We start from the raw sequence: 25,067 nt of genomic DNA, 5'->3' as shown, positions 1-25,067 counted from the left end.
GACCGGAAGAAGCTCCTGGCTCCTGGCTTCAGTCTGGACCATCTCTGGTCATTGCATCTATTTGGGGTGTGAACCACCAGTGGAGGCACTTGCTCTCTCTTTCTTTAACTCTGCCTTTCAAATAAACAGATCTGTTTTTTGAAAATTATTTAATAATATATTTAGGAGACAGCTCATATCCACTAGTTCAGTCATGGAATGCCAGCAACAGCCGGGGCTGGGATGGGCTAGGCCAAAGACAAGCACCAAGAACCCAGTCCAGGTCTCATGTGGGTAGCAGGAACCCAGCCACCGGAACTTTGACCTGCTGCCCCTGAGGGTTCTGCGTTGGCAGGAAGCCAAAGACAAGGCACCAAACCGAGGCCTCCAGTGTAGGACGTGGCATCCTAACTGCCGTGTCAAAACACCTGCCCTCTAACATTGGCTTTTAAATCTGATCTTTCTTTTGTTTCTTGATTGCCACTGGTATTTTTACAGCACTAGGTGTGTATGCTAGTCTCTTAATGATCAGCTCGTCAAACCATTAGAACTGTCCCACTCCTCACCACAGATGCCATGTGAATTTTTGGAGTGCACCATAAATGCAAAAACAGCATTTCTTTAGTGAATGGAGAAGTAATTGAGCAGCATCATTTAATAGCTACTAGGCGTTGACTGCTTAGTGTGTGGCAGGCGCTGCTTTAAAGCCGCTTCCTTTCTAAGTGTGTGAACATCAGTAGCCACTCCTCGGGTCTCATGTGCTTACCGCATGTCACTGATGATGAATTCAGGACACGGAAGGCTAAGCCAGCAGGCCCCAGACACACGCCAGTTGTAGGTGGTGACGCTGGGATCAGGCAGCCTCTGCGGCAGTTGCTGGAGCCTAGGTCGCTCTCTGCCTCCACCTTGGATCTCTTCCTGTGGCGTTTCCTCTTTTATATTCTGTGTATATATAACTTGCGAAGTTTTCTGTGAATTCAAACTGTACAGATGCTTTTAGTAAACACCATGTCTTTAGTTTCATTATTCCAGAAGTTTCCAGAATGTATCAGTAAATCTCTGGATCTTCTTTTTCAATAGAAAAGTTACTGCGCAGTAACCAAGCGTTGAGTTTCACTTGGAATGGATTTATCAGTCTTTCACGGTGAGAGATGAGTCAGGACCTGCGCTTAGAAAAGGCTTTCCTTCTTTCTTTCTCCTCCTTTTAATTTTCTTCTTCCTAGGGCACTTCGTCCTCAAAGACATCCCTCTCTATAAATCTAGCTTAGACAACTTAATGTCTAGCAAACTGAAATCTCTAGTTTCTGCAGAGTTGAACTTGATCTGCCGTGTAGCTCTGTTAGTGTCCAAAGGCTGCTTTAGAATTTGATGACGTTCATGCTAAATCAAAACCCTTTGCAGTTGATCTACTGAGATATCTTTACTATTTCGTCTTAGTCATTAAGCAAAGCTGAGTGACCGCTTGCAGGCAGTGGAGTGCATGTGTGTGCTGCTGTCGTTCTCCAGGGAAGCATGGGGAGCATCACCTGCATTGCTTGGAAAGGCGACACGCTGGTTCTCGGAGACGTGGACGGGAATTTGAACTTCTGGGATTTGAAAGGCAGAGTCTCCAGGTAGGAGCCAAGAAGGAAATCTTGTTTAGTTTAGGAAAAGTGACCTCCTAACATGGATCCCTTGGAGATCTGTGACTTGGCAAGCAGGGTCAGTAGATGGTCTGAGTACAGCTTGGATTCTTGGGTTCCTTGCCACCTGAGCTGGGGAGGAAGGGTCTTTGGTCAAGCTCAGGATCCTGCACGGGAGACCCTGATCTGAAAGTGGCCCATCAGAGGTCTTGGGGCATCGCGGCCGCTCATGTAGTCAGATACCCGCTCTCAGAGGCAGCAGGTGAAGCGCTTCTCCCGTTACCAGCACGTCAGAAGCGACACACGGGACACTTGCTGGTGACCAGGCATGATTCTCCATCGTATCAGTGTTTTTGTTTGTTCTTAGAGGGATACCTACACATCGAAGTTGGGTGAGGAAGATTCGTTTTGCCCCTGGCAAAGGAAATCAGAAGTTAATAGCAATGTACAATGATGGTGCCGAAGTGTGGGATACTAAAGAGGTAGGCTGAGCTCCACGAAGCTGCTGGTCGGCGGGTGTGCCGCTTTTCTCTGCTGCACGATTTACAAATGAAAACTGTGTAATTAATGGGTTTGCCCAGCTTCTTAAATTATTTTCCTCTTTTTACTACTTTTGTAGTATTTCTGTACTAATGGTGACAGCTCAACAGATTGACTTTATTTTGCAATGTCATTGCTGTCCTCAAGATCTAGAAATGCAGTCCGCAGGGAAGGTTGGTTGCCCAGCACTGTTCAGTTCTAGGCTCACCTAGGCCTTTGCCACAGCCGGTGTCTTTCTGACCATTTAGTCTAGAACATCAACAACTCCTTTCCTGTTTGAAAGTGACAACCACATTCGCTCTTACAGGTTCAAATGGTGAGCAGTTTAAGAAGTGGAAGAAACGTGACCTTCCGCATACTGGACGTGGACTGGTGCACGTCGGATAAGGTGGTCTTGGCGTCAGATGACGGGTGCATCCGCGTCCTGGAGATGTCCATGAAGGCCGCGTGTTTCCGGATGGATGAGCAGGAGCTCAGCGGTAAGGCCGGACAGAGGGGCTGGCCCTGCCACGTGCCGCCGTCTGCGGGGCAGGGAGCCGCCTCTGCGCACGTCGCTCTTACTGCTCAGGAATCTGAGCTGGGGGAAGTGGACGGATGGAGGACTGGAGTGTTCTCCTGCCGCGATGCTGTGCTTCGTGCAGATGTCAGTCATGCCCAACGCAGGGTGCGGAAGTGCCCCTGTGGTCCTTTGCTGAGTGTGTTAACAAAATAAGGGATGTTTACATCTATACAGTTTGCTTACTCGGAATTTAGGAGAGCTCATCGGAGGACATGAATCTAGTGGTGAGGCTGCTGGCTCGTTGACAGTGAGTCTTGATCTGCGCAAGTTCGTATCACTGGACAGTCCATTTGGACAGCATGCAGAGTGTCCTGAGTATTGACACTGTAGGACTTGTGAAATGGTCAAAGCAACATTGGGGGGTTGCAGTATCTTGCCTTTTTTGTGTGAATATTTAATTTTTTTTTACCAGAATGGAAAATATTTTGGTAAAATAATCCCATATATGACTTTAATAATCTGTCAGTTTAAAAGGCAGCTTTTGTCTCATCCTTGGGAGGCACTTTGGGAACCAGTTGTTTGGGTCCTGGTTGAAGCAGGCAGGGTACTTCTGCAGTGAGTGTGCTCCCAGCATTCCTCTGGCGCCCACCCAGGCCGTGTGCTGTAGAGGCTGTTCCTTAGGTTCGCTGAGTCAGCTCCGGGAATTCTGCACACCGCTGTGGGGTCGGTGTGTGGCACTTTCAGACAGGGAGCTTTTGGAACCTGCCCCTTTTTCGCATTGTGCTCGTGCTTGAGGATCTGTCACGTTACGGCTGATGTGGGTTGGGCTAGCTTTGCCTCTGGCAGGTGAGCTTTGGTTTTTGTGACTGCCCTACCCCTGCCTCCTGTATCTGGTCCCAGCACTTCTTCCTGTGTAACCATGAGATGAAGGCAGAAGTTAAGTATTGTTCCCGTGGGTAACGTTGAGCCACTTCCCAGCTCTGCCAAGGTGTTAGGGCTTCTCCCAGGGAAGGGAAGCTCTGGTACTCATTTGAACCTAAAGTTATTTAGTTGCCAGTTGTAGGTTAAAAAAAAAAAGTATGGAAATATAACCTAAAGTGTTCCGTTAATTTAAACTTTGACTCTAAAGAGCTGCAAAGCCAGGGTAGCTTGTTTTTAACTAAACTGAGTTCAGAAATAAAGTCCATCATACTAATTCGTGTTTAATACCATACTTGAACATCCAGCCTGCAGCCAGGTCATAGACTGTATTTTTTTTTAAATTTTCCTAGTACTAAAACATTATTCTATCCAATATCTTCAGTGTTATAACCTCAGTGAGGAAAGGAAAAAAGTTTTAAGTAGTTTTCCTCACAGAGGAAAGGTCAGGAAAATTGTGTATACATTTTACAAACTGAACTTCAAACTCGGAACAACCGACAATAGTATAAAGTGTAGAGTTAGGAGAGACACATCGCTGGGGGTTTACTTCCATACACACGGCTGACTTGGTCTTGGAAAAAAACATTTATTAAGAGAACATATTTTTGTTCTGAGGAATTCGGAAAAAAATTTGAGACTTATTGATTGGGATAAAAATAAAACTGTTTTATGTTGTAGGCATTGATGTATCAGTATTTTATGTATTTTCAGCACTTCTCCTTGTAACAAATACGGAACATTGTAAGGTGCTGATTTAGATCTATCCATTTTGTTAGAACAGCTTAGAGACTGTTCTTCCCAGTGAAGTGGGACAAACAAATCTGGAAGATTAGAATGCCTGTTTGAAATGGAGGACCCCTTCTATCAATGCCTCATTTGTTGGGGACATAAAAGTGTATGTTAGAGGCTGGTGTTGCAACACAGTAGGTTAAGCCTCTGCCTGTGGTGCCGGCATCCCATAGGGGCTCCCGGCTGTTTCACTTCCAATCCAGTTCTCTGCTATGGCCTGGGAAAGCAGCGGAAGAGGCCCAAGTGCTTGGGTCCCTGCACCCATGTGGGAGACCTGGAAGAATCTCCTGTCTCCTAGCTTTGGATCAGCCCTGCGCTGGCCTTTGTGGCCATTTGGGAGATGAAATAGCAGATGGAAAACCTCTCTCTGTCTCCGTCTTTCTCCAACTCTGCCTCTCAAATAAATAAATAAATCTTTTAAAAAATGGATGTTAATCTTTTTAACAACATCCAAAAGGAATGCAAGAATATGAGACCAGTGTAATAACATTCTGATGTAGTTTCCATAGCTTTAAGTACTGTTGACATGCTGTCAGCGTCTTCCACCTGACTTCCTCCTCCCAGCACTGCTGGGCACACACAGGAAGGAGGAGCCTTGACTGGACTCTGGATTCTTTAAACAATACACGTATCAGGATGCTCGAGATAACTGAAGCCTTTTAATGTGAACTGCATTGTAGGTCATTTCTGTGAACCAGTATTAAAATCTTGGTGTGAAAAAATAGTGTTAGAATATACCTGATCACTTTCTGACTCTTGAGTTGAAAATTTCCCTTAATATTTTATCTATAATTTATTTTTTATTTACATACAAGAAAATTCCTTATTCATTTTTAAGTTTTTTTAGTACCTACATTTTAAAAAGTGAAAAGAAACATGAAATTTACTATAATAGAAATTTTATTTAAGCCAGTACATCCAAATATTAGCATTTTAACATATAATCAGTATTAAAAATTACTAAGGTTTTATAGCATTTTCAATTGAAAAAGTAGTCATGTACCACATACGTAGCTACTATTCAACCACTGAATTGAGTATCAGTGTTTAATGCAATTAAATGGGATAAATTTCCATTGCCTCCACTGTCCTAGCAAGTTTGAGTGCTCGGCAGCCACGCAGAACTAGTATCGTTGGAAGATGCAGCTGGAAGTCCGTGTGGGCAGCACCCTTTATAGATCTGTGTCACTTACGTCATTGTATCTGTGCAAAGGCTCATGGGAGAAAGACTCGGCAGGATGCTGGAGGGGTGGTGGGTCTGTAAATGCAGTGGACCCCTGGAGAATAAGATCTGAGGTTGAGACTGATGATGTAGGTGCTCAGAGCATAGTCACTGGCCTTTGGAGCCTTTGGATCTTGTGTTTCTTTGCAGTGAAACGAATTGACAGTCGGGCAGATCATGCCTGTTAGTGTCCTAATGCTGGTCGTGGGTGGCAGAGCCCAGCGTCAGGGAAGCTTTCTGGGGCTACCTTTGTAAGTCAGACATGGAATGCCACTGGTCAGGGGTAGCTGATCCTGTCGTCTTACAGTCATAGAAAGGCCGAGACATTGGATCGTATGAGAGATGCAAGTACATGCTAACTTTTACATTTTATTGGTGTCTGTCGTGTCATTGCATTGAGTCTTTTATTCAAGTATTAGCAGTTTCATGCCGCACAGGGCACGTAAATTTTAAAAGGGGAAGAAAAGTCTCCCAATCAGATTGGAATGCAAAGAATCTCTCCACCCTTAGCCTGTGTCTCCCCAGCTGTTACTACATTGAGTTCACTCCTCAGTTCTGCAGATTTGTACCCTGTTCTTTGCTCACTTCTCTGGAAGCCAAAGTTTTATTATAGTATAAAACTTTATTTTCAAAACCTTTTTTGTTTTTGGTCTAGAGCCCGTGTGGTGTCCATATCTGCTCGTCCCCAGGGCCTCGCTTGCCTTGAAAGCCTTCCTGCTACACCAGCCTTGGGATGGACGGTATTCTTTGGACATTTCTCACGTGTGAGTTTTTCCATGTTTGTTTTGCTTTGATGATTTACCTGGGGTTGAAGGACACCCATGAAAATTGTCTGTAGCCAATACACCAGGGTTTAAAAAGACTTTAGCCTTAACACCAAGCCAAGAGAAGGCAGAAATGCCGAAAGAACCCCGATCTGCCCCTCAGATCCCCTCCCCTGCCTCGGGACCTTTGTAGACTTGTGGGTGCATGAGGAGTGGAGAACACCTGTTGCTCTCAGGTGGCCGTGTGGTGGTCTAACAGTCTGGACAGGGATGGGTACGTCATGATGAGAAAGGTTGAGTAGGACGAGGGTCCCCTGAGGCCAGGGGAGGGTGGAGACCAGACCGTACAGACCAGAACAGCATCAGTGGGTGTGTTATATTTTATAAATCTCAGGTTAGGCAAAAAAAAATTTCACAGAAAATATTATTTGTAGTTACTGATTAGATGCACACATTACTGAATTTACGCCATGTGGAATGCACGGGTATGCATGAGTGGGGGACTTTTGAAAAATATGGTGATGCTTCAGTTCTCTAAGAGCTGTCTGCAGAGCAGAATGAACCAATTCCTTTAGTCATCACTAAGTTCTTTATGAAACGGAAGCTAAAACCAATATGTTTATAGCTGCTGATCAATTTTCTGGCTTCTTGGAAGCCAAAGAGACTTTCTTCACTTATTTCTTTGCTTTGACCCAGTTCGATAAAAGCGGACATTAAAAATGACTGTGGGGCCCTGAGTAGGTTGCTGCCCTTTTGGTCTATAATGAAGTTTTTAACTAAGGTCTACAAAGAAGTTATTTCTACATTAATTTTTTTCTGATGAAGAAATGGATGATTGTACATGACATAATAAACTCATTTAAAATCTTTTCTGCACAGTGATTACCCAGAAAATGAAGAAATAAAGACTCTCCTTCAGGAGCAGTTGAATTCGTTGTCCAAGTAAGCTCTCTGTGTTTTATTAGATAAGAATATGAGAAAGAAAAATTCAGGATTGGATTTTTACAATGAAAATAATGCATGTTATAGAAATGGTGGCCCGAGAAGAGGCCATTCTGTTCACAAAGGTGTGTTTCCCCCTGGAGTCTTCATTTCGTAGACAAGGGCCTGTCTGATGGCTGTAGTGACAGAGCATCCCTCTCCACAGGTGTGAGACTTGCGTGCACTCGCATGTGGTGAGGGCCGGGGGCTGTGGTGGGAGCCTCCTCATAGCCCCGCCTGCCTCCCCCTGAGCTCCCTGGAAGCCTTGTGCTGCAGGACATGCCCCCCACCCCCCGAAATGAAATCTGTACGTCAGCAGACAGATTCATGTGCTCTCTAGAGCCGAGAGTTTCTAAGAGGCAGTTTCAGGAATAATATTACAAAGGAAAGAGAAAAATATGGGTCTGTAAGGAGTTCTTGCATTTCTTTTGTAATCTAGTATCTGCCACATGAAACTATAATAATTAAAAAATGAAATATAGTGGAATGCTTACTGATGGCAAATTCAAAATAGCTACTTTGTTTGCCCTATCCAAAGATTAACATTTAAATTTAAGTGAAAAACTTAAAGACTTAAAAGATTTAAAGAATGTCTTCTCCCCTGGTTTATGAATATTCTATATATGGCTATTTTAGAAATATTTTATAGAAACACTAGGCATTCCTCCTTCAGTGTTTTATTCTGGCAGTATTTTCAGAGTAAGTTCTGAGTGCCATCTTCTCTAACGATTAACAACCATTTTCTGAGCAACGTTACCCTTCCCATGGTTCATATTTTCACACACAGGCCCGCCAGCCAGCAGCAGAGCCCACGGTCCCTGTGCTGGGGGGCAGGCGCTGCTTCTCCACGCTTGAGGACTTCACGCCCCACACTGTAACTTCAGGGTCCTGGCAAAGTAACTTTCCTTTTTAAAAGTTCTGAGCATAGTCTTTGAGTGGAACGTTCCGTTTCCAGGGTCTATCGATGTTTCTCCTTGCTTTGTTGATTGATTGAAATCTTCTCTTCTGCTTTTGTTTGGACTCCTGTCTGCAGTGACATAAAGAAACTCTTGCTTGATCCAGAATTCACTCTCCTGCAGAGGTGCCTGCTTGTGTCAAGGTAACACTTCTGGAAGTATTCTGTGTAAGACACAGACTTTCAAGTTAACTTGTATTTAGGATTTTTAGTTACAACCGGTCTTTCAGAAATTAGAAATCTATGCCAATTCATTCTTTAGATGTGTCACAGTTAGTTTTGAGAGTAGTAATACAAATAGGAGGAAACATCAAACTACATTCAAACATGAGTTGTCGGTCTTCTGTATGGTAAAGAGTCCTCACAGACAGCTGTTAAAATTATGTGTCTTGGGGCTGCTGCTGTGGCGTAACAGGTAAGGCCGCTGCCTGTGGTGCCGGCATTCCATATGGTGCCGATCTGAGTCCTGGCTGCTCCACTTCCAATCCAGCTCCTGCTATGGCCTGGGGAAGTAGTAGAAGAAGGCCCAAGTGATTGGGCCCCTGCACCCATGTGGGAGACCTGGAGGAAGCCCCAGGCTCCTGGCTTCAGATTGGCCCAGCTCTGGCCATTGCAGCCAATTGGGGAGTGAACCAGTGGATGGAAGACTCACACTCTCCGCCTCCCACCCCGCCCCCGTCACTCCACCTTTCAAATAAATAAATCTTTAAAAAAAAGTTTCAAAAGTTTGTATCTTAGAACATTAGCTACAAATGGCATAGACTCAAATATACCATTAAATTATATTTGCATGTAGTAACCTATACTTTCTCACTGTAGAGTGGTCACTTGTAAAAAGGCCTTTCTTTCCCTCCACTCCCCAGAAACTAGATGGCGCATGACTTGCACATCTTGTCTAGCCTGTTATCCTGCAGAAACTTGTTCCCAGTGGTTCCAGGTCAGAAGTCGTGCTAAGGGCATACCTGGAAAGTACTTGACCTTAGCACAGAACAGAGATACTGGGGAGTGCAGGGGCCCTGTGCATTCAGGCCCCTGTGTGTTGGAGACCTAGCAGCACGGCTGGAGGACTTGCTGCTTCTTCCCTTCCCTGTGCCAGGCCCATGCCAGTGCCCCAGCAGACCGCCAGGCCCATGCCAGTGCCCCAGCAGACCGCCAGGCCCATGCCAGTGCCCCAGCAGACCTTGCAAAGAGAGCAGTGGTTGCCGTACTGCTGACCACGCCAGGAACCCAGGCCCGGGCCCAGGCGTGCCGGAGAGCAGTGCTGACTTTGGTTCGGCCCTTCTCAGGCTTTATGGGGATGAATCGGAGCTGCACTTCTGGACGGTGGCGGCCCATTACCTGCACAGCCTGTCCCAGGACAAGCCCACCAGCACAGCAGCTACGAAGGACAAGTTGAACAACCCTCTCGATATATGTTACGACATACTCTGTGAAAACGTCTACTTTCAGGTATTCCTGTGTTAAAACATTGAAAGCTATCATATTGATGACTTCCATTTTTGTAAATATCCTAAACTTGGGAAACTTTCTAACCAAGTTGAAGTCCACATATGAGAAACAAGTCTCAGGACACAAAAGGCTCAAATGCTGAGTATTTTAGTGGATATTAACATTTTGTTATCACAGATTTTTAAATTTGTCTTAAATTCTGTAGCAGGTTCATTTTAATTCTATTTTATTATCTTTCTGTAACAATAAATATTCTGTGCACTTGGGTTAAATTTGCATAGGAAAGGTGGCCTCAGTGCCAGCTCCCTCAAGCGCCATCTGCTGGAAGCAGGCATGCGTGCACATGAATGGCAGTGCATTTCAGTTCAAGTTCTTAGGAAATTGTTGGACTTCTATAAAGCTGATTTGCTAGTAATCTAGGTCAGGCTCATGTTTATTAAAATGACTTTCTGAAGTACATTAAAATGTAAACAGTTCAAAGTCTTACAGTCTAGGCTCAATTTTCTTTCTCTTCCTCTCTCCCCCGTTAATAGAAATTTCAACTGGAAAGGGTTAATCTTCAGGAAGTGAAGAGGTCAACTTATGACCACACAAGGAAATGCACAGACCAGCTGCTGCTCTTGGGTCAAGTATGTCAGTTTCTGTTAACTTTCCGTGCTCCAGGGAGGTGCGAGGCGGTTAGTGTTCCAGCGCTTGTGTCTTCTAACACTTCCGCAGATACCTCTCATAGTGCCTCCTCCGGAATAGGTTTCCATCCCCGTGAACTTGTGCTCACTCTCAAATACCAGCAGACATGGTGAGGAAACAGAAACAGATGGGTACGCAGCCTGCGATTTGGCTGTCATACTGCTAGATGAAGCCTCGCTGTTTGATTCCATGTGTCTCTGGAATGACTGGTGCAAAGCTGGAGGAGGCGGATCCTTGAGCACTTGCGTGCACCTGATTGGCTTCATGTTTGTCTCAGAAACGTGGTGTACACTGCAGTTTATGTAAACACACATCCAAGACCATGTGTTAGAAATGAACATCTTTCTTAAGCTCTGAACTTTGAGTGTTTCACATCATCAGTTTCAAAAGGTTATGTTAGAGGAAGCTATTTCATAATTGGAAAACCTGTTGCTCTTATTAGACAGACAGAGCTGTGCAGCTGCTGTTGGAAACAAGTGCCGATAACCAGCACTATTACTGTGACTCCCTGAAGGCCTGTCTGGTTACCACTGTCACCTCGTCGGGCCCCTCTCAGAGCACCATTAAGCTGGTGGCAACTAACATGATTGCCAATGGCAAGTTGGCAGGTAAGGCAACCTTGTGGCTGGCTGTCAGTCCTGTGGGAAATCAGACCTGCTCTCAGCACAGTGGCTGATTACTGAGGACATGTCATTCTCAGCTATATATGCTGAAGAACGTATCTATAAGATGACCGTAATTTATCATCTAATCATTGCCACAGTGGCAGGCATAAATTGGACAGTCTGAGCAAACCAGAACAATCAAGCCTGGGAGAGAGTTGGGCTCACCTGTGATTTCTCCAGACTGTACAGTGTTCCTCCCTCGGTTATTTGAGTGATTATTGCATGGATCTTTTGTAATATTTTAAAGTTTAAGTCGAGTGTCTCCTTAGATACTTGGTGCACGAGAGTAGCTGAGGTCCAGTGGTGACCTCCTTTGTGACGGCTCGTCCAAGAGAGAGTGCAGTGTCTCTGTGTCTTACAGAGGGCGTTCAGTTGCTCTGCCTGATAGACAAGGCTGCCGACGCCTGCCGCTACCTGCAGACGTACGGCGAGTGGAATCGTGCAGCCTGGCTCGCAAAGGTAGGTGATTGCGGCTGGACCTGGAGCGTTTGGGACAGAAAGCTGTCTTGAGCTCTTGACTCTGATGTGGAAGCATTTCTGGCCTGCAAAGCTGCTTTGCAGTGTTTTCTCTCACATCTCTTCCTCCTGTTGACTTCTTCTCGTGGAGAAATGGAGCTGTCGTCGGTAGCAGTTAGGTGACAGCTGCATCCTCTCCCTGCTGGGTCTGACCCAGACTGAGCCGAGAGGTGTTGCGGCCTGCGGATCCCGCAGACGTGGGCGTTAGCCCTGCTGGCCAGGTCAGCGGCGCCTCCAGGCAGGGCTCGGAGAGCAAGGCCTAGCACCTGCTCCACAGGAGCAGATCTCCTGTCGGGAAATTGTTCTTCCTGTGTAGCGAGTGGATGGTTCTGCTGTTAATGTGTGCTCTGTCTCAGGTCCGTCTAAGTTCTGAAGAGTGTGCCGACGTTCTGAAACGGTGGGTTGACCACCTGTGTTCTCCACAAGTCAATCAGAAGTCCAAGGCCCTGTTGGTCCTGCTCTCCCTGGGCTGTTTTTCCAGTGTGGCAGAGACACTTCACAGGTACAGCGCCAGGCCCTGGGCTCAGTGCGCGGCCCGGGATCCCTCACACTTTACGGAGGCTCCAGCGGGTGGACAGCCAAAGCGCTCGGTTCAGATTTGTTGAAACTCCTGGAGGAGAATGGCGCCCTCTGTGATCACTGATTCTCATTCGGTCTAGGAGCTATGGGGTTTTTCTGCCAGTAGACTGTCAGACCCACTAGGCACCTGTTAAAAAAGATTGTGAGAGAAGCCTTCAGAGACCTGGGAACGGCTCGGCTCTGAGCGGAGCAGCAGCGAGGAAGCCCGAGGGCAGTAGGAAGGGAAGAAAGCGTGACCAGGTGGGGAGTCCCCTCTGGACGCCCCTGAGAGAGGGACCTGTTGCTGCTGAGGGGACGTTTACTTAGCACCAGGGAGACGTGTTGAGACGAGTTGAGGCAGATATGACAAGAGATTACTTGTTCAGTCTGGACAGCAGGTGCCCGAGTACCCGTAGATTTCAGTACATGAGAGGTGTTCATGGAGAAACGGCATTAAAATATTTGACAATCCATGCATAGTTGCTTCGTAACACAGGTTTTTTGTGAACTCTGGAAGAACCCTCATATTTAAACTGCCTCACAATGTTTTTAAGTGTTAATTTTTAAAAAATTCTTGGGTTGGACAGCTGTGTATCTTCTTCTTTCTTTTATAAACTGGGTCTTAGAAAGACCCAGAAACCCTCCCAAAGGCTAACCCTGACCTTGTGTGTTGCAGCATGAGGTACTTCGACAGAGCGGCCCTGTTTGTGGAAGCGTGCCTGGAGTATGGCGCCTTCGCAGTCGGCGAGGACACGGATATCCTTTCTAGTTTGTTCCCACTTGGGGAGGGGCTTGGGGCTCCCCTGTTGGTGCTGCCTGGGCTCTGTTACGCTGAAAAAGATTCATGTTCTGATTCAGCAGGGCTGGGGCCGCAGAGGGATGGAAGGAGAGAGAATCAGGCACAGGGTCATTGCGCCACTGGCGTCAGCTGGGAGCACCGTGAAAGGGGAGGGACCCACATTTTACAATGCTTGACGGGAGACAAAGCCAGTGAAAGAAACTCTGTAGGGGCAGAGTACAGCTCCAGTACTTTAAAATGTTATTCATTCAAAGCAAGGCATGCCATGGAATGGGTTTTATGTTTACTTGGGAAATATATCCTGGAAGAAATAAAAAGGAAGGAATCCCACTGTCAGCGTAGTGACAGTCTAACAGGGAGCAGGATACAGCACTCACTCCACAGATGCGACACTGTGGGCTGCCCCAGCCAAGAACATTTTACTTCTTCTGCACTTCTCAGGCACATTTTTTTCTTTGAAAAGAATGGGCTTGAGAATACAGCTCCCAATTCCCTATGTTTGCATGCACAGCCTAACTTTTTCCCGTTGTACTTTGAAAAAAAAAAGATTTATTTGAAAATCAGAGCTAGAGAAAGAGCATCCATCTATCTGCTGTTTCACTCCCCAGATGGCCACAACGGCGAGGGCTGGGCCAGGCTGAAACCAGGAGCCAGGAGCTGCCTCCAGGTCTCCCACCTGGGTAGCAGGGGCCCAGACACTTAGGCCATCTTCCTCTGCATTTCCCAGGCCATTAGCAGGGAGCGATTGGAAGTGGAGCAGATGGGACATGAACCGGTGGCTTTACCTGCTACACTACAATGCCTTCCCCTGCACTTTTTCTTTAATTATTACGTTTGGCCTCATTTCTGCATGTCAGGTATTTGGTTTGTGTTATTATGTGTGTGTGTGTATTTTTCTGTTGTTATAGGAAAACTAAAATTAACTAAAATTTTTTAAACTGTAAAGCCTGAGCGTCCTTGCTCACGTTCCCAGCTGGTGAAGTTGGACCTGGGTCAGAGGACCCACTTTTAATACCAGAGCCCAGCCGAGCAAGGCTGTCCAGGACCCAGCACCCAGATACATGGAGCTCCTTGGGTATCCGTGTCCCTCCCCCGCCTGCCAACCTTGGACTTCGCTCTTTCTTTTTCCACTCATTAGTTGGTTGTGGGTGGTGGGAGAATGTGGCGGGGTCTCTGGAAGCAGAAGCTGAGGGCTCAGGTGGTGCCGGGTGTAGTGGTACAGACCGGATGTCGCCTGCGCAGCCAGGAATCGCTCTTCCCCCGCGAAGGGTGCTCCTCCGGGCTGCCCGCCGTGGACACCAGGTCTCTCGGCAGCGGCCCTGCTCTCTCCCCCTGCCCGGGGAGCCTGTGTGGAGCATCAGCTCGGCCCCACCACTTGTCTTTTCCTTAACTGCGGTCTACAGAAGCTCATTTCTGCCATCTACACAGACTACGCCCGGAGTTTGAAGAACCTCGGCTTTAAACAGGGAGCAGCTCTTTTTGCGTCTAAAGCTGGAGCAGCTGGCAAAGAGCTGTTGGCAGAGCTGGAATCCCCCAAGCAGGAGCCCAAAGAAGAGTGACACGCTGACTTGGGAGGCAGGGCGGGCGCGCGAGCTAATCCGGCCGTGGTCACGGTCATGCTCACCGTCAGTCCAGATGAGGAAGGCAGGGTCCCGTAAGCTGTCCGAGGCCTCCTGAGGCTGGCCGTGCACCGTGCGGCCCGGGCACTTAGACTAGGAGCAAGTTCCTTGTCCTGTGTTGATTTCCAAAAAATGAACGCTTCCAATTTTACAAGTGGGTCGTATTTTATACTTTTGGGAAGAGAGCTTTAAGAATCCCTGGAAAGACTTAATTTTTTAAAACTTAAGATTGAAGAGACTGAAGTGCTTTTCTCGTTGACTAAAGATGCGGAAGAAGAGGTCTGTGATGCCACTCCTCAGATCTGTGCTGGGCCTGTTTGTGTGAAGAACAGGCAGGACAGGAGCTGTTCACGACAGCGACCACAGCACTCGCTATGTTCTCACCTTGAAAATGCATTTGATTCCTTGTTTTAGGCAGTTACCAAAATTTTGTAATTTCAGGCTCATAAGGTCATAGGGAGGTTTGAAGTTCCACGTTTGGCTCCAGTATGTGGAGTCTTTGATATTTGAATTTTAACTCCTAGGATGCATTACAGTAACCTCATTTTTGAAGTCTCTCTCTTTGTACTTTGATTTTCTGTCTCTGTGTTCTTTAGTAGCTGAAATATATGAGATGTAACTATTATAAATTATTGCTGGGCATTTGAATGTCTGTAACTTAGAAAAACGATAAATAAAAAGAACATTCCATCCAGGCCTTGGTGTTCTGTGCGAACCTAGCTGAGGCACTGGTACCCCAGGAGCCACCCAGCTGCCTGCTCCAAGGCCACGGCCTCTCCTGCCGCACGTGCAGCATGGGCAGGCCTGGTACCCGTGCCTGGGGCTGCTCAGCCTCTGCGTCCCCGCGTGGGACTGTGACTCCACAGACAGAAAGCAGAAGCGCACGGTTGAACTGCCCTGTCTCCCTCCCGGGCCTCACCCGCCATGGCCTGTTTGTAGCCTTTCTAACCAACCAGTTGGACCCCTCTGCCATGAAACAGGCCTCTCCCTGGAACACTTGTTCCCAGACAGTGCTCGGCCCAGGGGTTCTAGAAGGGACCCAGGATCCGTTCACTGACTGCCTGGCGAGGTCCTCCGCTCGCCTTGCTGTGCCGGGCGGGTTACGGCAGGATCCGGAAAGGCCGCGGCAGACCCCGCTCCCTCTGCGGTGCCTGCTGAAGGTGACGGGCAGGTGCGTTCATTCATGCAGCCCCGAGCGCAGCCGGCACTGCAGCAGGCGCTTGTTTCCCGGTTCTGGAGCCGGAAGTCCGAGACTGGTGTCCTGGTGAGGGCCTGCTTGTGTGGCCTTTAGGGCTTCTGGCCTTGTCTTCACGCGGCCTTCCTCTGGACGTGGACACAGTGAGGTCTCTGCCAGTCAAACCCTCATCACCTAATCTAGCTGTAATCACCTCCCCAAGACCCCACCTGCAAACACCGTCACACAGAGGAGTGAGATGTGGGTGGGGATGCAGACATCCAGCCCATCACCACCTTCGGCCAGCTGAAAAGACAGCAGGCAGAGAGGAGACAAAAGTTTTGTTCCAGACTCCAGAGTGGTGTGTTCTAAATATCAGATTTGAGGCCTCGGGGTGAGCAGGGCGTGAGGCGTTGCCTGGCTGCAGAGCGAAGCAGGTGAGACATGGTAGCTGGGCGGCAGCCTGGGCCTGTCGGGGACCAGCTGGTTGGGGGCGGTCTGAGCACCTCACGACAAGGAGACCAGGCGTGTGTCGGACACAGCTGGAAGCGCCCCGGCCTGCGCCCCTGCCCGTGGCAGTGATACAAGCCGGAGCCGAGAGGCTGTTCTGGGCTGGGGGCTCCCGCGGGAGGAAGGCGGGCCGGAGTTGGGTGCTTCCTCGTGGCTGACCTTGTCAGAGCTCTCCCCTCCCCTCTCCGGCCGCACCCTCTGCCCTGCTCCGTGGCCAAGGAACGGGTCCGTGCTTCACGGCCTGCTCGAGCTCCTCCAGGCTCGGGGAGTGGCGGCCGGGGGTCCTCTTCTTTCTAAATGGCTGTCAGAGCAGCACGCACTCCTGTCAGGTGCACCGCCTCAGAACATCTCCACGCAGCTCATCAGCTGCTGCTTCCTGGAGGGGCCGTCGCATGGTATTGTCGCCGCAAATCCTGGCTCTGTGGCTGGACGTGTCACTTGTGCACGTGTTAGGAGTCGGGCACTGAGGCACCATCCTGTCATTGTGCTGCCAACGTAGCAGAATTGTGCCAGGCAGGGGGGCAGCCGTGCGGGGATGTTCTAGCCAACAGGGCCACTTCGTTGGAGCCTGCGTGGGATTGTTGACTGACTCCAAATACTCTGAATGAACGAGCCCTTCCTCCAATTAAAGTGGACAGGCGTGTCTTCCTGCTTAGACCGTGCAGGTGAGGGAGAAGGCGCAGAGCTTCAGCAAGCAGCCAGAAACCTGCCGCAACACGAAGCGGCAGTCTCAGGACCACGGAGAGCGGACGTCCGGCTGCCTCCTGCGGGCCCTGCCTGCTTCCCCCCAAGTGTTGGGTTGGACGTGCAGCACCCACCTGAAATACAGCCCCACGCCTGCCCCACACGGCGGCTTTGAGGGACTGCGGCCCTCAGGGAGTCCTGGGGACCCCTGGGGGCATTTCAGTGTTTGGCTCTTGTGCCTCAAAAGAAAAAACCCCACCCTCACCTGTTTGGTTTCAGGGGTGCAGAACAGTGACTTAGCCAAGGCGGAAGCACCCGTGCAGTGCCCAGGAGGGAGGACTCTGGGTTCCTCAGGGGCGCCCCTGAGCTTGCCCGGCTTCTGCATGTTGACTGCGGAAAGAAAACAGCTCTAAGAGTGAGATGCATTCCAGGCGGAGGGGAGCAGCCCAGCCTGCGAGTGAGCCGTGGGGAGCGGTGCCGAGTGGTCCCATCCCAGGCCGCAGGGTGGCCCTGCCTCGCTCGGCCCAGCGAGGCGGGCTCCGGGTCAGCACGGGTGGGCTTCGCACAGGTTGCTGGTGACGATCTGGGGAGCGTGGCTGAATAGTCACCCTGAGAGACAGGCTGTGGGGAAGTGGGATCCTGATGGCGGGTCTGGGACTGGACGGGGAAGCTGTGGGTGCAGAAGGAAGGACTGTGCAAGGCGGCTGCGGGGAGGACACGCCCCGGGTGCACAGCTCTGTGCCGACGCCCCGCTCGGGTCTTAGTGGGCTTGCAGGGTCTTGCAGGCTCCCTAGGGGCAGTCTGATCTCACGTATTTAAAATTAGCAAAGCCAAGAACCACAGGATGCAGGATTTTCAAGAACCTGTGATGTGTCACTTCAGAGACTGGATTTGGGGCCAGCATTGTGGCGCAGTGAGTTACACCAGCGCCTGCAACACTGGCATCCCGTTTGGGCGCTGGTTTGAGTCCCGGCTGCTCCACTTCAGATCCCGCCCCTGTCTACTGCACCTGGGAAAGCAGCAGCGGATGGCCTGGGTGCCTGGGCCCCTGCATCCACTTTGGACATCCAGATGGACTTCCAGTCTTCTGCCATGCCCAGCCCTGGGTGCTGGGACCATTTGGGAAGAGAGCCAGTGGAGAGAATATTGATCAATCTCTCTCTCTGTCTCTCCCTCCCTCGCCCCTCTCTCTCCCTCCCTCTCACTGTCCTTCTCTGTCCCTCTCGCTCACTCTGACTTTTAAATAAATATTTTTAAAAAAAGGACTGGATTTGAACAAATATTTGAGATGAAAGAAAATGTAGCTCGTGGAATCCGTGCTCCTTTTGCAGTTACGGTAAGTTTCAAATGAATCAAGGTGGCTGATGGGAACGCAGGGGAAAGGGGAGCTACCTGGGATGGGGCAGGGCCCCACATGGTCAGTGCCCCCTCCACTAGGTGATGCCCACGTTAGAGCCACATGCCACCAGGGCCCGTTTCTGTACAGTTCCGGGACACAACTGTGCCACCTGCTGGCTGTGCTCTCCAGGGCTGTTTTCTCCAGCAGAGGTCACTTGGCCTTTTATGGTAGGACATCTGCTGACCCCTGCTATGGGGCCAGTCTGCTTCCCTGTGACGCAAGCTCAGATGTGCCCCCCGGCCTGCTGCTTGCGGATTGGCCTGAGGTTCTTTGCGCCTTGTCTACAGCTACAGGCCCAGGTTCCCGTGGGAGTGGCTCGCTCAGGGCTGACCGTGCTTAGTCCTCACAATTCTGAGCTAAAAGGCATCAGCGGAGTGCCAGAGAGTCCAGAGTGTGCTGAGGGCTGTTGGGGTGGGGGCGTGGCTCGCTCTGCCCTGCATCATGGCGGGGGTGCGGTGATGGCACGGAGCTGCCTGGAGAGACGGCACCCATGGGCGCTTTCCTCGGGGAAGCCATAGCCTGTGTGCCACAGGCACTGTCCTCGGCACAGCCGTGAGAGCTGCAGGTGCGTGCCACCGCACTGAGACAGACCCAGCCGGGGGAGGGCCAGCCGCACTTTCCTGTCTTCAAGGAAGCAGCCACTGGTGGGGCCATGAGGGCCTGCCCCCCCCACGGAGGGGGGCTCCACTGTACCTGCTGCTGGTGGGATGGGGGAGGGGGCACTGCAGGGACACCTGAGACCGGCCAGCGCCAGCCTGGGCATGCCCCCCTAAGGCACCAGAGGCCTTGCCACCTAACTCCGCCCTGACTCTGCAGAGTGTTCTAGAAAGGTTACAGGTGCTGAGTCATCACATCCCCGAAGTTTCCGTTTTGTCTCCCTGGCGCCTAGTGCAGGACTGACCGGCTGCGTTTTCTGACCTTATTCCATTTCCTCCAGCAAATGCGTGTGCTGTCCCGCGTCTGTGCAGTTCTCAGAAGCTCAGTACCCAGGGCATTCAGCCGGACACATGTCTTCCCCTAGTGACGAACACAGAACAATGTGGGATTTTCTAGAAGGAAAAATGCCACATCTTCAGCTTCCGAAATCCGTTGACAGGCGTGAAGCCAGGAGACGGCCGCTGCTCCGCGAGCAGTGTGTCCTGCCCAGTGTGTGTGTGGGGGGGGGGGGACAGCAGGGGACGTACTGAGTTCTGTCACCCACCCCATCCTGCCCTTCAGCTGCCCCAGGCAGTAAAGTGCTGGGCCCTGCCCTGGACTGCACCCCAAGGACTGAATAAAAATTTAGCCACCTGCCAGCGATGTAAGTGAGCCCTGGCACCTTAACCCATGCCTCAGTTTCCTCATCTGTGAAATGGGCTTCCCAGCAGCTCTCAGCACAGAGCTGGGAACAAAGGCGACTGGTGCTGTCCCAGCCCCACTTTTGTCTGAATGGGCCTCAGGCAGCCAATGAGAGCGATGGATCCTCGCTGAGGACACCGCCTATGACCTCAGCCCAGTCTCCGGGCAGGCGGGGAGTGGGGGCTCCACAGACACGCATGGAGAGGAAGGGACCATCAGCGGAGGAGCTGAAGGTTGCAAGGTCATTTCCAAAAGGGAGTGTGAGAAACACCAGTCCCCCTGCAGAGTCCTCGGAACGGCACCAAGGGAACTAACGGGAAGGCAGGACACGGCTCTCGGAAGCCGCCTCATCCCGGTCAGCCCCACGCACAAGGCACTGAGAAGTCCTGCAGGAAGCACCCACGTCCTGTGCGTCCGCCAACACCAGCTGACCTCTGAGGCCGTCCCTCTCCCTTTGCTGTCCACTGACACCCCCTGAAGTCCACGCCGAAGGCTTTAGAGGGGCTCCGTGGCTGGATGCACACAGGGACCGGCTGGGTGCGGACCCGTGTCCTACGCAGGGTACAGAGCCACAGGGCCATACTCTGCCCGCAGGTTGTGCCCGGGAGCTCCCCAGGGCTCTAAGCCTGGGAGAGGTATGGGGAGGGGGAGGAAGAGGAGGAGGAGGACGCCACCAGCACCTGGACCATGCAGACAGCAGCTCATTTCCAGACACAGCCGCACGGCGCTGGGAACTTGGGCGGATTAGAAGGGATGTCAGGTCTTTCCCAGTCTTGTGCACATGGCACCATCTCTGAAGCTGGGATTGAGAGCGTTAGACGATGTTTCCCAAGCCTAGTTTCACAGGAAAGAAAAAACACTTAAACCACAGCAAAACAAGACAATTTCGAGGACAGAAGGGCACTGAATTCTGTGAGATCTCAGCCTTTTTGGGTTTCTGTGGGTCCTGCCACCGGTTTTACTCCGATTTTGTTTCTGCGATTCCCAGCGTGGAACTCAGCCCTGGCCTGATTCTGGTGGCTCCCGGCCTCTGCTCACATCCCGCCCATGACGGGGCCCTCACTGCCGCCCAGGTCTTGCCGTGTGAGCCAGCGGCCTGCCTGACCCCAGGTCTCCAGAGGAGAGAGCGTTCAGGAAGATGCTGTCTCCAGCTGGGTGGGAATTCTGAGTTCTCTCTTCACACAGGAGGGGAACGGGCTCAGCTCAGCCAGCAAAGGAGGCAGAGGAGGGAGACGGGAGGCCAGCGGGGCAGCCTGGAAGGACCGGCTTTAGCCTGCACGGTTGGGAAGAACACAGTTTTCAAACCACTCTTTAAACGTTCTTGCGTGGGGGAGCCCGGCCACTCCAGTAGGTTCCCGTGGCAAGCCTGGAACAGGGGGTACCACTTTGGTATGAAAACCGCTGCAGAATGCTGTCATGTGATCCTTTGTTTTTCTTTTAAATGAACAGCAGATGGCTTTGGGGGCACTGAAACCGTACCCCACGGCTGAGCAATGGGCCTGGCTCTGCAGTGCCCGGCTGCCCCTCCCCGAGTCACGTCCCTCGCTGCTGCCTTGGAGGGGGGCTCTGTTTTCCATTACGAGGCCAGCAGGGTTGGTGCTGGCTCCCGGCCGCCGGCAGGCAGCGGTCGGTCGGTCATAGCCGCAGTGGCTCCTGGTCATCCAGACCCTGCCCTCAGGGAGTCTCATGTCCAGGGCCCGCCCCCACGGTTTGGTCTTCTCAGGAATGCTGGCGAACTGAAATTCAATAAACTAAGTAGGCTGGCATCAAAGCCAGGCACCCCAACATGGAATGTGGTGTCTTAACCACCAGGCCAAACGCCCAGCCCCAATTTTTGCTGTTCGAAGCCACCGAGTCTGTGGGGATTTGTGATGGCAGCTGCAGGAAACCCCGGTGAGGCCCTGAACTCCTGGGTCCCGGGCTGCAGGGGCCTCCGTCCCTAAAGCAGGGGTGGGAAGCTTTTTCTGCCACAGTCCATTTGAATAGTTACAGCATCATTCGAACTGCCAACTGGGAAACCAGGCTGCTGGCAGCTACCGGGCAGGGCCAGACGAGTGATTCTGCTGGTCTTAGCGGGCGCGGGCGGAGCCGTCCCCGCCGCCTATTGTCCGGGTTGAGCACGTGCGGGAGGCGCCTTCCCGTGGGCTGCTTTGCTGCAGGTGTAGCCGACCCTGTCCCTTCCCAGGGCGTTTGCTGGGTTTTGCTTTCCCTGCGCTGTCTCCCAAGGACAGCTCTCGCCCACCCCATCTGTCCCGTGTCCCTCTTCCGTGTCTCCCTCACCCCATCTGTCCCGTGTCCCTCTTCCGTGTCTCTCCCTCACCCCATCTGTCCCGTGTCCCTCTTCCGTGTCTCCCTCACCCCATCTGTCCCATGTCCCTCTTCCGTGTCTCCCTCACCCCATCTGTCCCGTGTCCCTCTTCCGTGTCTCCCTCACCCCATCTGTCCCATGTCCCTCTTCCGTGTCTCCCTCACCCCATCTGTTCCATGTCCCTCTTCCGTGTCTCTCACTCATCCCATCTGTCCCGTGTCCCTCTTCCGTGTCTCCCTCACCCCATCTGTCCCGTGTCCCTCTTCCGTGTCTCTCGCCCACCCCATCTGTCCCGTGTCCCTCTTCCATGTCTCTCACTCACCCCATCTGTCCCATGTCCCTCTTCCGTGTCTCCCTCACCCCATCTGTCCCGTGTCCCTCTTCCGTGTCTCCCTCACCCCATCTGTCCCGTGTCCCTCTTCCGTGTCTCCCTCACCCCATCTGTTCCATGTCCCTCTTCCGTGTCTCCCTCACCCCATCTGTCCCGTGTCCCTCTTCCGTGTCTCTCACTCATCCCATCTGTCCCGTGTCCCTCTTCCATGTCTCTCACTCATCCCATCTGTCCCGTGTCCCTCTTCCATGTCTCTCGCCCACCCCATCTGTCCTGTGTCCCTCTTCCGTGTCTCTCCCTCACCCCATCTGTCCCGTGTCCCTCCCATGTCCCTCTTCCGTGTCTCTCATGGCCTTTTCTATTAGCAGTTTTATTATTCTAGGTGTTGCTTGTAGATTCCTTCCTGTTCATTTAGCGCTTCATATTTTAAAGATTTATTGATTCAAAGAGAGAGAGAAAGAGAGAGAGAGAGAGAGATCACTCTTCATCTACTGTTTCACTCCCTGATGGCTGCAATGGCCAGGGCTGCTCCAGACTGAAGCCAGGAGCCTGGAGCTTCATCAGGGTCCCCACATGGGCGCAGGGGCCCAAACATTTGGGCCACCTTCCACTGCTTTCCCCAGGCCGTTAGCAGGCAGTTAGGTTGGAAGTGGAGCAGCTGGGATTTGAACCAGTGTCCAATGGGGTGCCGGGGTCGCGGGAGGCAGCTTACCCACTACGCCACAGCACCGACCCCAGATGGGATCGTTCCACTGGATGCTCTGGGTTGGCAAAGGTTTTCCTGCAATACTTGGAAGGTGGCCCCCTGTCTTCCAGACTCCGCTGTTCCTGTGGGGAAGCCAGAAGTCACTGCTGCCGGTACTTCCTTGAGTGCGCCTGGTGGCTTTCGATTGTCGGAAGTTCTGTGCCTGAATCGCCAGGTGTCACTGGCCTCTGGATGGTGTCGTCCTGCTGTGAGGACCCACTCGTCCTTCTCACAGGCGGCTGGGCCAGGCTGCTCGCATCCTGAATCCACGTGGGACGGGAGGCGACTCCAGGTCCTCGCCAGGTCGGTCCCTCCGCTGGTCGCGGCTGCTTTTAGAGCGCGACTTTCCAGCATCCCCAGTCCCCTCTTGTCTGCTGAAAGCTGCACTTCTTGGCCTCTGGGCGCCGCTGTAGAATGCATGTCCGCCGGGTCTTGAAGAACGCGGTGGGATTCCAGAGTCCCTGGCTCGCCACCTGCAGGGTCTGCTGTGACCGCGGGGGGGGGGGGGGGGGGGCGGCTCCCTCCCCCCAAGTCACCGAAGCGACTCTCGGTCAAGTCATTCACAGATGCTCACCATGCTGAGCTGGCACTCAGGGGCCAAGTGACAACCACCGTGCATGTCGGGGATTTGCAGATGGCTGACAACGTTGAGCCCAGCAGGTAGGGGTGTGTGTGTGTGTGTGTTTATAATATATATATATATTTTTTTTGGACAGGCAGAGTGGACAGTGAGAGAGAGAGAGACAGACAGAAAGGTCTTCCTTTTGCCATTGGCTCACCCTCCAATGGCCGCCGCGGCCGGCGCGCTGCGGCCGGCACACTGCGCTGATCCGATGGCAGGAGCCAGGTGCTTCTCCTGTCTCCCATGGGGTGCAGGGCCCAAGCACCTGGGCCATCCTCCACTGCACTCCCTGGCCACAGCAGAGAGCTGGCCTGGAAGAGGGGCAACCGGGACAGAATCCGGCGCCCTGACCAGGGCTAGAACCCGGTGTGCCAGCACTGCTAGGTGGAGGATTAGCCTAGTGAGCCGCGGCGCTGGCCATGTTTATAATTTTTTTTAAAAATAAAAGCATACCGTGTGCCTGTGTGTGGGACTAGCTGGCTAGCAGCATTTGTCTGGTTCCTGGGCAGAAGTAACGAATGTATGGGCATCGCTGGTGTCCCACGGGGACTTCCCAGGCCCCTGATTGGCCCAGATGGGGGGAGGAGGAGGAAGAGGAGGAGGAGGAGGGGCATGGGGGAAGGAGGAGGAGGGTGATCCCCCTGGCTCTGGATGGGGCGGGGCAGCCAGTGTGAATGACAGGTCAAGGTGCAGCACTTCTGTCCACCCAGGGCGGGTCGCAAGGACTCAGCTCCAGCTGACGGTGAGCACAGGAGACCCGGCACCCAGGGCGCCGGGTCTTGGATCTCGCGAGGGAAGCTGGATCTCGCGAGGCTCACAGCACGAGGTGAGAGATCTGGATTTCTGAACGTTGGCCTGAATGAAAAAATGCACTGCAAGCCAAACAAAATACACCTGTGGGCCCAAACCAGCCCCCGCCGCCACCACCTATGAATTCCACAGCCATCCTAGCAAGCAAGCCCCATGTCCTGCCCCGTGTCCTGCCCCGTGTCCTGCCCCGTGTCCTGCCCACCGTGTTCATACAGCCAGAAAGCTGCGTCCCACACCCGAGGGCCTGCGCCGACACGCGTGGACCTCCAGAGCAGCAGCCCGCGGTCTCTGCCCCGCTCCGCTCACCCGACTCGTATGCGCGAAGCTGAAGTCGCAGACCCACACCTCCTGGTTCAGATGCTGTCTTGAGAGGGCCTGGGGTCTGCCCCACACCCACGTGACTGCGCGCGGCCTGAGCCGCTCCCGCCCCGTCAGAGCGCTGGTGACCGTGAGTTGCCGTGCACCCAGGGCCGCGCCATCCCTCAGCCCCCAGGAGGACCCTCCTCCCAGCAAGACGTCCACAGTCACATGGCCGCTGTCTGGACCCCTCCCAGGGGCAGGTGTGCCCCCCGGGGCAGCGC

General features: G+C 52.0%; 1 protein-coding gene across 1 annotated transcript in view; it reads left to right on the top strand.

Moving 5' to 3' along the window:
* WDR11 (WD repeat domain 11) overlaps nt 1–15,259 on the top strand; it is a 58,115-nt gene extending 42,856 nt beyond the window's left edge. The window contains exons 17-29 of the mRNA XM_002718693.5: nt 1,486–1,592; nt 1,969–2,083; nt 2,449–2,620; nt 6,228–6,336; nt 7,216–7,278; nt 8,351–8,416; nt 9,559–9,721; nt 10,255–10,350; nt 10,851–11,016; nt 11,435–11,532; nt 11,946–12,091; nt 12,824–12,903; nt 14,348–15,259. Coding sequence (XP_002718739.2) covers nt 1,486–1,592; nt 1,969–2,083; nt 2,449–2,620; nt 6,228–6,336; nt 7,216–7,278; nt 8,351–8,416; nt 9,559–9,721; nt 10,255–10,350; nt 10,851–11,016; nt 11,435–11,532; nt 11,946–12,091; nt 12,824–12,903; nt 14,348–14,505 — 1,539 coding nt within the window. The 3' untranslated portion in view covers nt 14,506–15,259. The remainder of the gene's footprint in view (nt 1–1,485; nt 1,593–1,968; nt 2,084–2,448; nt 2,621–6,227; nt 6,337–7,215; nt 7,279–8,350; nt 8,417–9,558; nt 9,722–10,254; nt 10,351–10,850; nt 11,017–11,434; nt 11,533–11,945; nt 12,092–12,823; nt 12,904–14,347) is intronic.
* The last annotated feature ends 9,808 nt before the right edge of the window (nt 15,260–25,067 follow it).

Source organism: Oryctolagus cuniculus, chromosome 15 (genome assembly GCF_964237555.1).
Source record: "Oryctolagus cuniculus chromosome 15, mOryCun1.1, whole genome shotgun sequence".
In the NCBI taxonomy this organism is placed as follows: domain Eukaryota; kingdom Metazoa; phylum Chordata; class Mammalia; order Lagomorpha; family Leporidae; genus Oryctolagus; species Oryctolagus cuniculus.
Note: the sequence above shows the minus strand (reverse complement) of the source record. Positions and strands in the feature narration are given on the sequence as shown.